This window comes from Pectinophora gossypiella, chromosome 27 (genome assembly GCF_024362695.1).
Source record: "Pectinophora gossypiella chromosome 27, ilPecGoss1.1, whole genome shotgun sequence".
Lineage (NCBI taxonomy): Eukaryota > Metazoa > Arthropoda > Insecta > Lepidoptera > Gelechiidae > Pectinophora > Pectinophora gossypiella.
This window is the reverse complement of record NC_065430.1, coordinates 6,051,457-6,068,911: the sequence shown is the minus strand read 5'-3', so window position 1 is coordinate 6,068,911 and position 17,455 is coordinate 6,051,457. Positions and strand designations below refer to the sequence as shown.

Below are 17,455 nucleotides of genomic sequence, written 5' to 3'. Positions count from 1 at the left end.
AAATCGATAATGTTTTCCCAACACTAGTGTGGATTCGTAAACAAGCGTTATTCTGCAATCAACCGGTTTTCTGATTTCACTTCTATACAACAGCGTTAGGGCTCAGAAAGCTATTTACGTCATCGATTCACGCCAGTACTTCCTAGCGCGGTGGGCAGATCCACAGATTTAACCCTTTCACGGACAGAGACCGTGGGTCATTGATGGTTCATAATAGGTGGTATGACACCTTGGAATCGGAACGTCTATAGACGTTTTGTCCTTAAAAGTGTTAAAAAGCCACGTGGTTACAATTCATTCTAAAAAGCAATAAGTGTAAGTACTGCAATATAATATTTGCATTTATCACAGGAGAGCTAAAAACGTTGGTATGTATCGAAATATATAATCGGCTATTTATCGAAAAAATACTTTTGTATGCAGTAGTTTACGGAAAGTAATGATGAAATTGCAGCCTATCACATAAAATATATTGCCGGTAAAGTGGCTGTGGAATTTGAGAAGCAGTAGAGCTATCGTAGTTATCTGTTTGCAGGAGTAGTAGTGAAAGAGAGTGGGGTTGAACCGGCGACAGTTCTCATAGGGCCTTTGGCACGCTAGAGCATTTCTAACCTCCACCCAAGTAGTAAATGCCATCTGCGGCAAATCTACAATTAGCCATAGCGGCAGCCAATCAGCTCGCGACACCAAACACTTCAGGACCCCGATACCGACCCCCCCGGCGTGGTCGACGATTTCCCTCAATCAGCGCTTATCGCTATCGACCCACTAGGGTGGATTAATTATTTCAAATACTTTTCCTCTCAGACGACGCCCTGAGCCGAGGTTCGCGCTTAACTGGGCACCCTCAGGCCTGTTGTCTTAAACGTTGTACCGGGTGAGAGCCTTCAGCGCTCCCCATTTGTCCGGCCAAGTAGTTAATGCCATCTGTGGCATATGATGATGATCTCTCCGACCGATTTCGGCCATGGCGACCACTTCGACTCCTAGTCTGCACGACGCTGATGCGCCCGAAGATGGCTTATGTAGCCTATCTTTACAGTGAACTCCCGCGCACAGTGAGGGCACGTGAGCAAATATACAATAAGTCACGTCAAAAAGGCCTTTCCAAGATCTTTCTTCTATTCCGTAAGTATGCGCCTTTATAGTCATTAGTGGAAGGCAATAATCAGGTAAATTGATACTGAGGTAACTCTTACATCATACAACGTAACGGTTTCCGTGCTCCAGTGGTTGAGCGATTGGCTCACGACTGGTGGTCCTCAGTTCGATTCTTATTCAAATTCAATACATTTTGAATCGTCATTTTTCACATAACGAACGTCTCATCCGCCTAAAACTACTGCAGCTTCTCACAACCTGTATAGCCGGGGAAAAGAAGCTGCAAGGAAAGCCTAGCTCGGCACAGGGCCCTAGACGTTCTTTAGTAATTTGACTGCCTAATAACAGTTCCCAGACAGTTAATCCCCTGCATTAATATCTTATAAATAGCATTATCCCGTTTTTCACAGGGTCTGATTACCTAGCCTGGAGATTTGACAGGTCCGGTTTTTTACAGAAGCGACTGCCTGTCTGACCTTCCAACCCGCGAAGGGAAAACCTGCCCAATATTGATTATATCACATACTTGCCTCCGAAAATGCATTTTTTGGGAGACTGTCCCTACTTAATTTCAAGGATGAAATAATATCTTTCTCCATAAAATAAGATGATTACAGAAACATGTTACTTTCAAAAAGTAATAAAAATGCCAGTTTTTTAAATTAGTTTCAGTTCCATATTTTTGCGACGGAAAATTCCACTTGATATCAACTCAGAATCACGGTGTGAGTCCCTCTCAGTATTCGGTGTCACTCACACCCTGTAGAAGTTAGTACTTCTCCGCACAATTTACTTAAGTCATCATCATCATCAGCCCATTAACGTCCCCACTGCTGGGGCACGGGTCTTCCCTATGGATGGATAGGGAGATCGGGCCTTAAACCATCACGCGGGCCCAGTGCGGATTGATGGTTATTAACGACTGCTAATGCACCCGGGACCAACGGCTTAACGTGCCTTCCGAAGCACGGAGGAGCTCAAGATGAAAACTTTTTTTTTGTGGTCACCCATCCTATGACCTTTGCGAAAATTGCTTTACTTCAACAATCGCAGACCGAGCGCGTTAACCGCTGCGCCACCGAGCTCCTCACTTAAGTAAGTAAATATTAATTAATAACCGGGATTTAATTGAAAGAAATTTGAATAGCCGTGGTAGAACGCTTGCCTCCCACTTTGAAGTCGCAGGTTCGAATCCAGCACAGGTCTAAACCAATGATTGTCGAGCACAGGTTTGAATGATTGTCGAATTTGTTTTCGAATTCATGTTTGGATCCTAAATGATTATCACGTGCTCAGCGGTGAAGGAAAACATCGTGAAGAAACCCACATTCCCGAGAAACGCATTTTCGGGGGTATGTGACCTAACCTGTATTGGGCTGGTCTTCCCTTCGCGGGTTGGAAGGTCAGACAGGCAGCTTTTGTAAAAATCTGGACCTGTCAAATCTTCAGGTTAGGTAAGCGGACCCTGTGACAAACGGGATAATACTAGGGGATGATGATTTCATTGAAAGAAATTGAAGTTTGAATGAAACTTTGATTTTTTCAGATTTTTCTTTCGTGGTTTTCACTAAGTACTTACTTACTATTTTTTTTGACGTGACTTATTGTTGATTTAGCGCAAATGGCATTAACTACTTGGCCGAAGGTACTTACTATGAAGGCGATGATATGCGCACGTAGCCGATCGAGAGCGCTCCCCATTTGTCCGGCCAAGTAGTTACCATATGCGACCAAAAAATACCCACTCGAGAATAACCCTACTGCACCCGGAAACTGCGTTGATAATGCATTGCCACTTGCATTGTAAGGTAAATGACCTTTCGACTTTACGCAGATGTCCTTCCACAGTTCCTGAGATTACAATAATAATGAAATATCACGCCTGTATCCCGGAAGGGTAGGCAGAGAGTCCAGTTAAGGTCATATTACACTATAACGGCACTGATCCAGCACGGCTCCAACCCAGCAATTTACTTGTCATTCAAATTAGCATTAAAACCTGTGTCGTAAGATATATTTCGTAATGTCAATATAAAAAGCCGCCGGCGAGCAGGCAGCGCGCTTACAACTACCATACGACACGTCGCGGAGCCCGCGCGCTGCAAGCGAGGAGACAGCGTGTGTGAATATCAAAATGTGCCAAGTTTGGTGGCGAACTGTCATATAACTTTTTCGTGAAAAATTGGGTTCCGACATGAAAAAGGATGAAAGAATTTTTCATGTCGGAACCGAGCATCTTTTTTTTTTTTGACGTGTCTTATTGTAGATTTGCCGCAGATGGCATTAACTACTTGGCCGGACAAATGGGGAGCGCTGAAGGCTCTTACCCGGTACAACGTTTAAGACAACAGGCCTGAGAAGAAAAATTATTTGAAAGAATTAATCGACCCTAGTGGGTCGATAGCGATAAGCGCTGAATAAATGAAAGGAACCGAGGATCCTTTTGGATCTTTTTCGGAACCCAATTTCTCACGAAAAAATAATATGAAACGCCACTAAACTTGAAATTTTGATATTCACCCGTGTACAGCGCGCCGACTGCGGGGCGACTGCGCGCCTGTTCGCGGTGATAGCAAGCTAGCTAGCTACACACGTTGCGGACGGCGCGCTGACATCTCGCGGGCGGCGCGCTGGCATCTCGCGGTAGCCGATATTTGAGGCGGTGCTGTGCTGCAGCTGTGTCGTTGCCGTGCCGCAACCGTGCCGCTATAATGTAATACGACCTTTACAGTTTACACACACTCCTCACATAAGGGCGTTTTCATACTACTTCCCTACTACTATTCTTATCCGATCCGAGTCCGTCGAATGCCTGCTTCAAAAGGTGATGATTATTGTAGTATTCTCAAAGAAATGGTTAAATTAAAACGAAAACTTAAGTAAAAACGTCGAAAACGTTTATTATCAGTGCAATCAAATTCTTCGGATTGATGATGTTTGCTTATTCTAAGATGTGGAGCTCGTTCATGCCGGTGGGGTCGAATATAAAAAGAAAAAGTCATCATATTTACATACGGTCCATATTTAATGACAAGTCAGATTTACAATCGTTATAAAATATTGTACAGTTAAAAGATACAACCAGGGAAGTGCCGTTTCCGGGGATATTTCCAAAGTGGGAACGTTCTCGTTGTAAACACTCTTTAAGAATTACTATTTCTATTACTATTTGTATGTCGTTTCCATATCTCGGGAGTATGGAGTCCCGGACTTTTGGAAGGCGTGTGTGGGGCCGAAGCCAACACGTAGAGGCCCCTTAAGACAGTTTAATCTAAATGTTAAGTGACACCAACCGGCGATTATCCCTGTATACACTTTGAGAGTGCACCCAAAGACAATCCCCGGTTCGTGTAGGACTATTGCAGATTATGGGAACAAAGGGAACTGGGCTATTGGGTTGGGGGTTAGTGGACCGGATACTGGGGCTATGGGGGACTATGGCGCTTGCTCGACCAATGTTGGTAACATGGATACAATGAGCAAGCTATTTTATTTTCTTTATTAAATTGTAACAACGATAAATAAATAAATAAATAATAAATAAAAAATGATAAGGACACTGGCTGCTTTTATTTTTCAAATTGTCCTCTCCCCTTCTTCCCCACCGCACTACCAAGCCGCACTACCAGTTGTGCCGTGGGGCATATTTATTCCCTTCTGCACTACCAGCCAGTAGTGTCGTAGGGAATTTAGAATTTCAATCTCTTGCACTCTGGTCTTATCTGCCTAAAAGTTTTATTTATTTTTTATTTTATTTATTTATTTATTTATTTTATTTATTAAGTTATGTAACAAAGCTCTTTATACATAAGTTTTGCGCCTTTTTATAGTTGGGAATATTCCCGGGAACGACACATAACTGGATACAACTTATACTAAAGGTTTAGGTACACTACGCGATCCAGCGGGGCCAATGCATCGGGTGTACATACATACATAAACTCACGCCCGTTATACCTAATGGGGTGGGCAGAGCCACAAGTGTCTTAAGCTGGATATGATGAACCTTATGGTGATAAGGGATCAGCCTATCGCCCATAACATTAGTCCATCATGTAATAAGGTCAAATATACTTTATTGCACAGAACTAAATTTCAACAATCAGACATAACACATGAATACAGTACACTTTGGGCGGCCTTATTGCTCTAGAGCAATTTCTTCCAGGCAGCCACCAAAAGGAGACAAACATTCCTGAGATAAAAGGGCCTCATTCAGCACAAGTCGCGGCGCGAACCACGACGCTGATATTATGTGGACCCTGTTGGGTGACGCACGAACATCGTGTTCCATAAACATTTTGTTAATGGTGTACATAAATTATGATATCATTAAGTACATAAACAAATATTATCACAAAGATGTATACGTAAATACTTAAGGTTAGAATAAGAAATAAAATTAATAATGTAGGTATAACTAGTAAATAAATGTACTTACTTAGTAAAATAAACAATATAATAATAATTTTAAGGTTACAACTGTCAAGTAGCCAATGTCGAGGGCTTACCCCAATAACGGTACGTTTATCTCATCATCATCAGCCGTACGAAGCCCACTGCTGGGCATAGGCCTCCCCCAAGGATCTCCACGACGATCGGTACGTTTATCTACGTAGATAGTATTCGCGTCACTGGTCTACTTCATTTTAAACTCTAATATCTCGAAAAATAATCAAGATTCTTAGGTCTCTTGCAGTTCCTCGTAGCTAGAACTATGCTTTTTCATGTCGGAACCCAATTTTTCACTAAAAGATAATACAGTGAAACCTGGTTAAGTGAGACATCAAGGGACCTGCAATGTCGTTTCACTTAGAGGTATTCCACTTACCCAGTGTCTCAGATATACAGGTATAAATAAATATCTGTCTCATTTACAGAGGGTTCCATTAATAGAGGCGAGAATACAGGTTATTTCAGTTATACAGGTGCGATCATTAAATAAAATAATGTGTTATGTATTTTTCAAATAAACATCTGCATGATAGTAAAGCGAAACTAAAAATGAAGGTAATTGAAGCTCAAAATTGGTACTTACGGACTTGGAATTACGTGTGGAATTTGTGGGTAGAATAAGAATGAGTAAACAAACAATGTTATCTCAGTTACAGAGGTTTATGGCATATAAAATTTACTCGCTGTCTCAGTTATAGAGGTAACTATGATGATGAATCGAAAGAACGAATCCCAGATATAGAGGCTTACCTCGTCCCACTAACAGAGGTAATTCAGTGCCAAAGTGTTGGGACCTCAGCATGAGTTCCAGTTATGGAGGTTTCTTTCGGTCCCACTTAACCAAGTTTCACTGTATTACTTATGAAAATTGGCCACCAAAATTGGCACTTTTTGATATTCACCCAAAACATAAATACAGAAGGCGGGCTTATTGCTAAGATAGCATCCTTCCAGGTAACCTTTGGATGGTAGGATGTAATCAATTAAATAACAGTATAACCTATATCTACCTATTTACATCTTATGTTCTTACACAGTTTAAATACTTAAATGTTAACCATTCATTTATCACTTTTTGCATCTATGGATCTTAAAAATGTTTCTTGTAATTAGAGAAACTGTTTTAAGTTGTAAGGTCAATCTTATCGCTCTCCGCTACGCAACTCTATCGGCTCATTTATCGCGCCGCGCGCGATATCCAGCATGCTACAGCTGCGGCGGCTGATGCTAAAATTGTCTTCACTCCTCAGTTTATCTGTTCTGCTACAGTAGCTAAAGAAATAAGAGTTATATTATGTACCTTATTAAAAATAAATTAACGTCTATTATTTTTATAAATGTCTTTAAAAGTAGATAGTCTCTTCATTTTACCTTTTCACTACACATACCACAACAATTAAAACGCGCGCGACATCGCTGTGCCGTGCACGCTCTCATACATCGCCATATGTTTGTATTTACCGCGCGAATTTACATATCGTCGTCTCTCTCTTCAGTACGGTGCCGCTGCAGGACAGCAAGTCTCTGCTGCGTCACTTCCAGGTGGTGCTTCCGCCATTTTATTCGCCGATTTTGGAACCAAACCTTAACCTGGAAAGTATATTTTTATTTAGCTCCTTAATAGACATAACATAATACAACATAACATCAATACAATACAATGTCAAAAAGCAATATTGCTTTTTTTAGACGAATTGCTTCGTTGTGGCCTTTTTATAGAATAGAATAGAATAGAAATAGTTTATTATGAAAGGACGCCACACACAAAAAGAAAGACAACAATATCATATCTTATTTCCACTAAAACAATTACAAAAAAGCAAGAAGGATGTTAGTCGAAATGATCATAAGGTGGTGGTGGACGTCCTGAGATAAAAGGGCCTCACTCAGCACAAGTCGCGGCGCGAACCACGACGCTGAACTTTTTTAACCGCCCCGTTTGCAGGAGTCGTAGTAAAAGAGAGTGGGGTTGAACCGGCGACAGCGGTTCTCATACAAAATGCGCGTTAGGGCCTTTCCCGCTTAGAGACGGTATTGAAAAGTATCGGCGTCCGAAGGACGTAATATAACTCCAACCATAGAGGCAGCCAATCAGCTCGCGACACCAAACACTTCAGGACCCCGATACCGACCCCGCCGGCGTGGTCGACGACTTCCCTCAATCAGCGCTTATCGCTTTCGACCCCCCTAGGGTCGATTAATTCTTTCAAATATATTTCCTATCATACGACGCCCTGAGCCGAGGTTCGCGCCCAACTGGGCACCCTCAGGCCTGTTGTCTTAAATGTTGTACCGGGTCAGCGCTCCCCATTTGTCCGGCCAAGTAGTTAATGCCATCTGCGGCAAAAGTCACGTCAAAAAAAGGCCTTTCCAACCTTTTTCTTCTATTCCGAGATAAGTATTGTTTAATTCTTATATTATCACCTGTGCCTCGGTGAGTTGCAAAGCGTGAGCGAGGTAGAGCCGCTCGGGGCCCACCATGTACTGCTGCCGCTCGAACTCCGCTTCCAACCTCTCTAGCTGCTCGGGCGTGAAGATGGTCCGTATCCTTTTACTTCTCCCTGAACTGTTAGGGAAATCAAACATCATACATAACATACATAAATAGCCTATATACGCCCCACTGCTGGGCACAGGCCTCCCCTCAATCAACCGGAGGGGGTATGGAGCATACTCCACCACGCTGCTCCACTGCGGGTTGGTGGAGGTGTTTTTACGGCTAATAGCCGGGACCAACGGCTTAACGTGCACTCCGAAGCACGGAATCATCTTACTTTTTTTGGACAATCAGGTGATTCAAGCCTGAAAAGTCCTTACCAAACAAAGGACAGTCTCACAAAGTGATTTCAACAATGTCCCCATCGGGAATCGAACCCGGACCTCTAGATCGTGAGCCTAACGCTCTAACCACTAGACCACGGAGCTTTCCTTCTATGATGTTTTTAATAAATTCGTCGTGTCTTATTAGGTGTCCAAACATCTTGCCTCTTCTGTCCTCAATAATTCTCACTAACAGCCTTTATAATCATATCACCTACCTATTAGAACAGGATATGGAATGGGTCCTACTGCTCTTTATTTGGTTCCCAGTCGGCCGAATATCTGGTCGCGGGCTATCTGAAAACAAATTCAAAATTAAATTACACATAGAACATATTCACACTCGAATAGAGGTCGGCCAGGGGCGGATTTAGGTGATGCAGACGAAGCTATTTTTCCGGGGAGTCCACAAGAGAGCGGCCAGTTGAGGGGGTTAAAAATACCACATTCATCATACAAGAAACAGCTCCCAGCAGGACCCTGTGAAAAACTATAATGCTAGGAAGATGTCCACAATGTGGTATTTTTAACCCCCTTAACAAAGCTCTCATGGCAGCTTTTAATAAAAAACTTATTATCCATAGCTTTCCCAGGGTCCGCTTACCTAACCTGAAAATTTGACAGGTCCGGAAAACAATCCTTTAGAATTTTTACATTGGTAAATAACCCGACAGGATTAAGTTAACAGCACACGGCAAACGGGTTGCATAACAGCGAGATGCCTATTGTATTTGCCCGGGTTATTAATTCATTTTAAAATTAGTAGTTGTCAACCATCCGTCCCTTTCCTTTTCGGTGGATAAGTAAATGACGGGTGTAACTTCAAATAAAATTAGGTATCGGCAGGAATCAGGGCCATGTGTCCGAAAACTAATTACTTACTACAAATTCCTCCGTGACAAGGCCCATCCTAACTTTAGAACCCCCAATACTTTTACATACATACATACATACATAAACTCACGCCTATTTCCCACCGGGGTAAGCAGAGACTATATAATTCCATTTGCTTCGAACCTGACACACTTCTCTTGCTTCCTCCACATTCATCAATCGCTTCATATACGCACGCCGGTTCAGAGTAGATCGTATTATACCTTTTCTAAGGACATCTCCAATTTGGTCATCGTAAGTCCTTCTCGGTCTTCCTCTGCCAGCCCTACCATCAACTTTTGCTTTATATACCGCTTTTACAATTCTATTATCTTTCATCCGCTCTACGTGTCCAAACCAACCTAACATTCCCTTCTCAATCCTAGTCACTATATCGTCTTTTATACCACATCTCTGTCTTATCACACTGTTTCTCACCCTATCACTCAACTTCACACCGCAGATGCTACGCAAAATGAAACCCACTCCTTTTATTATTAAGCTTTCGACCACTCATCATCTTCCTCAGCGTCATTCCGTTTTTCACGGGGTCCGCCTTTAATCTGAAGATTTGACAGGTCCGGTTTCTTACACAAGCGACTGACTGCCTGTCCGACTTTCCAACCAGCGAAGGAAAAACCCATTTGATCCCGGGACCTCCGCATTGTGAGCCCAACGCTCAAACTACTGGCCCACGGAGGCCGTTTTGCGCTGAGCTTTGCGCTTAACGAAGGAAAATGCTATTGGCGATATCCATATCATTGTCTTAAATTTTGTACCGGGTGAGAGAGATTCTTCAGCGCTCCCCATTTTTTCGGTCAAGTAGTTAATGCCATCCGCGGCAAATCTACTATAAATTACGTCAAAGATTAAATAAAAGCTAGTTCAATGCAGGTAATAAAATATGGTATATTTTTTTTTAAGTTTTAGTCACTGTGGTGATATGGTTTAAAAAAGCGCTTAAATGTAGTTTTCACTATACTTTTGGTCACGGTTATAATAAAGTAGAGTAGTGGTTGAAACCTAAATACTGCTACTCCGTTTAAAAGCTATTAAAAAAAAAAGCAAGGGTGCCCGATCGACGATTTCCCTTCATTCAGAGCTTATAGCTGTCGACCCACTAGGGTATATCTTTCAAATATAATCCTCGCAGACGTAAGCGCTGATTGAGGGAAATCGTCGACCACGCCGGCGTTGTCGGTATCGGGGTTCTGAAGTGTTTGGTGTCGCGAGCTGATTGGCTGCCTCTATGGCTAGAGTAATTGGGTCGTCGGGATCGTATATTAGGATTTTCGGACGCCGATACTTTTCAGAACCGTCCCTAAGCGGGATATATTCGGAAGCCGACTACCAGGGGATTAGGGTGGTGCGGAGCAGATTGAACTAGCACCAGCGTGTCTATTGCGAGGTTTTGTTAACAAAAAATACATTTGAATGAAATTGAGGAGCTCGGTGGCGCAGCGGTTAACGCGCTCGGTCTGCGATTGTTGAAGTTAAGCAACTTTCGCATAGGCCGGTCATAGGATGGGGGCCACAAAAAAAAACATCTCGAGCTCCTCCGTGCTTCTGAAGGCACGTTAAGCCGTCAGTCCCGGCTGCATTAGCAGTCGTTAATAACCACCAATCCGCCCGCGTGATGGTTTAAGGCCCGATCTCCCTATCCTTCCATAGGGAAGCCCGTGCCCCAGCAGTGGGGACGTTAATAGGCTGGTGATGATGATGATGTGTCTTTCAAAAAGGCGCTTACGACGATAGATGTAATGGTGATTATTAACTACAACTTACCTTGCCTCATGCTTTGGGGAACCACCATATTTCTGCAGAAACCGTCGTTAAGTCTTTGCATGTCATGTTCTGAATATAAATAACTCTGCAATTGTCTCTGATTCTGCTGTAGTCTTTCCTGGACAGTTAGGTTCATAACATCCTCTTCGGAGTTCGTGAGGCCCAATATAGCGGCTATGGTGAAGGATTTTCCGGCCAAATTGGTTCCTTTGCCAGTTAAGTCGACGCCAAAGGCTGATTGGCTACTGTCACCGTCTTCGATGGTGGAAACTGGCGAGGATGAGCGGTCTGCGTTGTCGAATCGCTCGTTGTCGATATAATTTTCGGAGTTGTACTTTTCCTCGCCGTCGGCGATGGCCGACAGCCGGTCAACATTCTGCTGGTAAGCCGACACCGCCAGTAACTCCGTCAGATTCGCCGGATAAACGCTTTGTCTCTGATCCATCATTGTAAGAAAACGTCAATGAACTTTGTAAATTAATTTTCCCATTTTCCGCAATCACTGGCCGGTTTTGAGTTCCTTTTTCGAAACACGGTTTCACTTGACATTTATTTTTTAAAATTTAAAACGGTAAGTAGTAAAAAGTTTTTATTTGAAAGTTTATTTCTTTTAAATTAGCTCTGATATTGAGCTGTAATGGAGTAAAGGCTGAATTAGGAGTTAATTTATATTTAAATTGGGACGATTATGCGGGCACGACCATTGGCGGGTGGAACGCGATTGACTGCGGTTTATGATTAAAACGCAGATTTTCAAATTTGGCACCGAGGGCGTGGCCAGGCGAGACGTCAAAACGATCGGTTTTGCGCGAAAAAATGACATCGCATACAGGGGTCAATCGAGGGAGCTTGATTGCTTCCCTTGCCTCCCCTCAGGGGTGAATTCTGCGGCTTCTGATTGGCTAACTTGACGCATGCGCGGGAATAGGCGTGGCCGGATTTAGGGGGTGTGGTTTCGCAGTGATTTGCGGTCTGCAAAAGCCTTTGATTGAGACAGGGATGGCTCTCGGGTTATTTAATTAGATTAATATTTCATATTCTGGCTATTAGCCAAACTATGCCGCAGTTAATCTTCCTTTTGAGACGACATTTGGGGGTCTAGTCGCTAATTTCTATACTACACATCCTTCCCTAGCTTTATTAACGTTTTGGCCAGTAAGGTATTAGTATTAAGATAAGATATTTATTGCATTCCTGATGTTTTTACAGAGGTCTTAAAAGTAGAGGAAAGTACAAACAGGAACCCTGTAAGGGCACTGCAATTGGTAGAGAGGACAACATACTTTTATTAGTCAGTGATACATTTTTTATTTTTGACGTGACTTATTGTAGATTTGCCGCAGATGGCATTAACTACTTGGCCGGACAAATGGGGAGCGCTGAAGGCTCTCACCCGGTACAGCGTTTAAGACAACAGGCCTGAGGGTGCCCAGTTGGGCGCGAACCTCGGCTCCGGGCGTCGTCTGAGAGGAAAAATATTTGAAAGAATTATTCGACCCTAGTGGGTCGATAGCGATAAGCGCTGAATGAGGGGAATCATCGACCACGCCGGCGGGGTCGGTATCGGGGAACTCAGTGATACAATTTAAATTTATCATACTTACTATATTTTAACAATATTATTGCACTTGTATTTTAAGTATTGTTTTATAATGTTTACTATGATCTAATTTATAAAATGTTATTAAGAATATTCATTTTAATTCTGTGTAATAGCTTTTAGTGATAAGTAGTAGGTTTAGTTGTTTTATAAAAGAATTTTCGTTGGTTTCGTTTTTAATAGTATCAGGAAGGTGGTTATATATTTTGATTGACACAACTTGTGGGCTATTGGTGTGCTGAGTTAGACGGGAGGTGGGTAGCATCAGTCTGTCTTTATATCTGTTCGGTACCTATAATGCTACAGAACACGTGATCAAATAGCTAGCGCATTAGATTTATAATGCGCTGATGTAATTACTTATATTATTTTTTAATCGGCAGTACATTACGCGGAGCTGTCGAGATCGGGTGCACTCCGAACATTTTAACATTTTACTATCATTTTTATGAACTTTAACATTTGTAAGTAACTGTTAACATTAGTGGAATACAGATTATAATTATCTCCTACAAACCACGAACTCTTTCTCGAACAACACCGCTCCGTACCGAATCAACAATTCAAATTCAAATTCAAAAATATCTTTATTCAGTAGGTAACATAGTTACACTTTGAATCGTCAATTTTACATAAGGAACGTCTCATCCGCCTAAAACTACTGCAGCTTCTCACAACCTGTATAGCCGGGGAAAAGAAGCTGCAAGAAAAACCTCGGCACAGGGCCCTAGATGTTCTTTAAAAAAATAAAAATAAACATAAAATATTGTATACAATTGAGTAATTTAGCTGCCTAATATCAGTTCTCAGACAGTTAATCCAATATCTTAGGGAGTTACTTATCTCTTTGTGAGTTCCTTAAGCACAGACGAGTGGTATAAAAACAAAAATCATGCTAATAACTTCTACAGGTAACCAGAGTTCGTCTCTGGCGCACTCACCTCGTTTCCACCCCCGTCTCACCCCTGTTTCACCCCTGTTTCACCCCTGTTTCAACCCTCAACAATTTAATATCATAATCTGCCAATGTAGCGTGGAGCTACGAAAAATTGGACAAACCACTTTTTTGCATGGCCCCGATTCCTGCAGCCACCTCCTAATTTTATTTTAAGTTATACCCGTCATTTTCTTATCCGCCGAAAAGGAAAGGGGCGGATGATTGTCAACAAGTTAATTTTAAAACGAATGAATAACCCGAGCGATTAAAATAGGCGAGATCGCTGGTATTGTAATCCGTTTGACGTGCTGTCTATTTAACTCTGTCGGGTTATTGGCTGATGTAAAATTTGTAGGTTTTTTTAGATTTCTGCTTAAAATTGACGTGTATTCCATAAGTTTATGCCTGTCGATTACCCGTACCCGAGCAGAGTGATTGAGGTCTGCTTCGTGCGTCATTGTGCCTCGTAGTTCGTGGTTCACCGGCTGATATCTGAAGGTTCAGCAGTGGGATGTAAGAAATGTACCTAGGTAGTTGTAGAAGAAAAAAGATATGATTTTGGACTACTTTTTGTTGTGTACGCAGAAATCAGTGTGCGTGAAAAAAGTAGGTAGTAGGTTTTTTGATGCGTGATGGTTTAAGGCGCGATCTCCCTATCCATCCATAGGGAAGGCCCGTGCCCCAGCAGTGGGGACGTTTATGGGCTGATGATGATGATGATGAGGGTTTTTTATGTGACTTTTAGCAAATTTACTTACATAAAGCCTGTATCCGCGAAGGGGTAGGCAGAGGTGTACAGTAATAGTAAAGTTGATTTCAGTTTTTTAAAGCCCGAGCCCTTAGCTCAGTTTTAAAACTTTTAGGGATAACAGCTGACTCATAGTAATTATGTCACAGCCTGTAACTAATACTTATAAATGTAAACAAATATTGTCATAATATACTTAAGGCTTTAATGGTACAAAATAAAGATATTATTATTATGTTTGTCATTTCCATATCTCGGGTATATGGAGTCCCGGACTTTTGGAAGGCGTGCGTGGGGCCGAAGCCAACACGTAGAGGCCCCTTAAGACACTTTAATCTAAATGCGGTGTTTATTATTATGTTTGTCATTTCCGTATCTCGGGATTATGGAGTCCCGGACTTTTGGAAGGCGTGCGTGGGGCAGAAGCCAACATTATTATTATATTATAATTTGTACCCGAGACACTGCGATACCATAAAATAAGGAATAAGTACCTTATAAACGGCAACTCTCCGCTCTCCACCAGCGGCTGAGCTAGGTTTAACTTTTGCGCCACGTAATTCCCCTATCAACTAAGAATCATGGTCAGAATCATCCCTTAGAGTTCGTTACGACTCTGTCATCCATCTTAGGAAGTGCGACAGACGATGGTGTGTTACGAGGTTTTCCATCGCGTTAAGCACGTGATAGTAATTTATGATCCAAACATGAATTCGAAAATCGTTGGTTAAGGCCGTGATTCGAACCTGCGACCTCAAAGTCACGAGTTAAGCGTGTTTCCAACTGGGCTATGTACTGTATCTCTTGTAAAGTATGTACAGTCAAAGAGCAAAAGTTCAGTCACTGACCCCAGCGAATTATTTGTAAACAGTGGTGAAATTATGAACCATTACTTAGTTGTTATAATTATAAAATTTATGTACCTATTTGTAAGTGTTTTTGGTCTATTACAGAAACGTCATGTAACCAGCACAAACTACTAAGAGAACCTAGCGGTTCAGACGAACGTCTCTCATACAAGATAAAAAGCCTCAGAATTTAGAGTTTGACACTTGTAACCAGGAGGTCTTAAGTGCAACCAGTTAACTTATTACTTTGCAAGAAACTGATTGGACTTTTGCAGCTTATCGTGTTTATGTTTTTAAGAATATAATAAGTTTTGTAAGCTTCCCATTTTTCCGGCCAAGTAATCGAAAGACGTAATATACGATCCATAGAGGCAGTCAATCAGCTCGCGACACCAAACACTTCAGGACCCCGATACCGACCCCGCCGGCGTGTTCGACGATTTCCCTCAATCAGCGCTTATCGCTATAAACCCACTCGGGTCGATTAATTCTTTCGAATATTTTTCCTCTCAAACGACGCTCTGAGCCGAAGTTCGCGCCCAACTGGGCACCCTCAGCCCTGTCGTTTTAAACGTTGTACCGGGTAAGAGCCTTCAGCGCTCCCCATTTGTCCGGCCAAGTAGTTAATGCCATCTGCGGCAAATTTACAATAAGTCACGTCAAAAAAAAGGCCAAATAGTTTTCAAAATATCCCCAAGAAGTCAAGTCAAAAAATTAAAAAAACAACTAGCTTGTTTATGTCATAAAACTCTTTGTCGACTGCAAGTGGCTAATAAAAGGCTCCCCACGGTCTACACGTGACGTTTGGCGACAAACAGTATGAAATGGAAAGAGGGTCCGCAATCCCATGATGCGCTTTTTATCGCTTCAATCGTATCTCAAGCGACGTAGGGTTCACGCAGACTGTTAGCTTAAACATTGCGCCGACTCCGGGCAGAGATTTTTTTGTGTTTTGCATTTCCCCGAAAGCAAAGGGAATTATGCCCATACAGCCATGTCTTATGTATTTTTTTTCTTGATGATGATTAATAAAATGATTAAAGGTGATGACGATGAATGATGAAACCTAAGCCCCCACCCTCGGAGCAGACTCCTACTCCGAACCCCAAACGAATTAACTCAAAAGACCGCATAAACTTTCGAGTTATAAAGCGGCTTGTTGGCTCGAATCGAAAATAGATAGGTAAATGTTTATTGAATATTCCGATATAATATCGCGAATGTTTTCGATCATTAATCACAAAACACCACTTCGTATTAATTATTTAGATTATTTAATGAAGAAAGCAACCGTCTCGATCCCGCATCCCGTGTATATAGAGGCGGCCAATCAGCTCGCGACACCAAACACTTCAGGACCCCTATACCGACCCCGCCGGCGTGGATTTCTCTCAATCAGCACTTATCGCTATCGACCCACTCGGGTCGATTAATTCTTTCAAATATTTTTTCCTCTCAGACGAAGCCGAGGTTAGCGCCCAACTGGCACCCTCAGGCCTGTTGTCTTTAATGTTGTACCGGGTGGGAGCCCTCAGCGCTTCCCATTTGTCCGGCGAAGTAGTCAATGTCATTTGCGGCAGATCTACAAAAAAGTCAAGGTTCTCAAGTCAAGGATCTAAGTCAGGTTAAAAAAATAGAAACCGCGTTCAGTATTTGTGGCAGCCCTACTAACCACCCTTACACTTTGCTCAGTGATTAAAATTCCAACTGCTAATATCTACGATCATACATTAAGTGCACAAGCGTGACTTGTTTTATTACCTTTTTATTCACGCTACATTTCTTCCGGGGTAGACAGGGGTCGTTTTAATCGTTGGTATTTAATTAGCGGATCATAGTAAAGTACCTTTCAAATCAAATCAAATATGATTTTTGTTATTTATATAAGAATAAGAATAAAATAATTTATTGCCAGTAACAATTTACATTTGCTATATAAACTAAATAATTATGAATATTGCGAATACGGGCAAAAGGAAATGGCTCAGCTTGTGTTGCCATGGAGCCATGTTATGGCGCCATTCAGCGCTGGTTTTCAGTCATTTCCTCTTCCTGAGATATTGTGCGGAAGTAATTACATTACTTACTCGTACTTAGGGAAAATCACAAAGAGAAAATTTAAATCGATGACAATTCTGACTCGGACGGGACTTGTCAAGCCGGCACGAGCGTGTTAACCATTACACCACTGGGTCCTTCTTCTGTCCATGCGGAATTCTTTCGATCTATGTACCGTCATTAAGCCGACGCCGGCGCCATATATCTATGATATTGAGTAATATTAGTAT

The 17,455-nt window shown here is 42.1% G+C and overlaps 1 protein-coding gene across 1 annotated transcript; it reads right to left on the bottom strand.

Annotated features, from left to right (window-relative positions):
* Positions 1-6,982: 6,982 nt before the first annotated feature.
* On the bottom strand, positions 6,983-11,482 carry LOC126379038 (homeobox protein Hox-A4-like). The gene is made up of 4 exons (XM_050027625.1): positions 11,035-11,482; positions 8,595-8,673; positions 7,981-8,122; positions 6,983-7,146 (listed from the first exon to the last, which is right to left on the bottom strand). Exons 1-4 carry the CDS (start codon positions 11,480-11,482, stop codon positions 7,027-7,029), a joined length of 789 nt encoding a protein of 262 aa, XP_049883582.1. The 3' UTR covers positions 6,983-7,026.
* Positions 11,483-17,455: the final 5,973 nt, after the last annotated feature.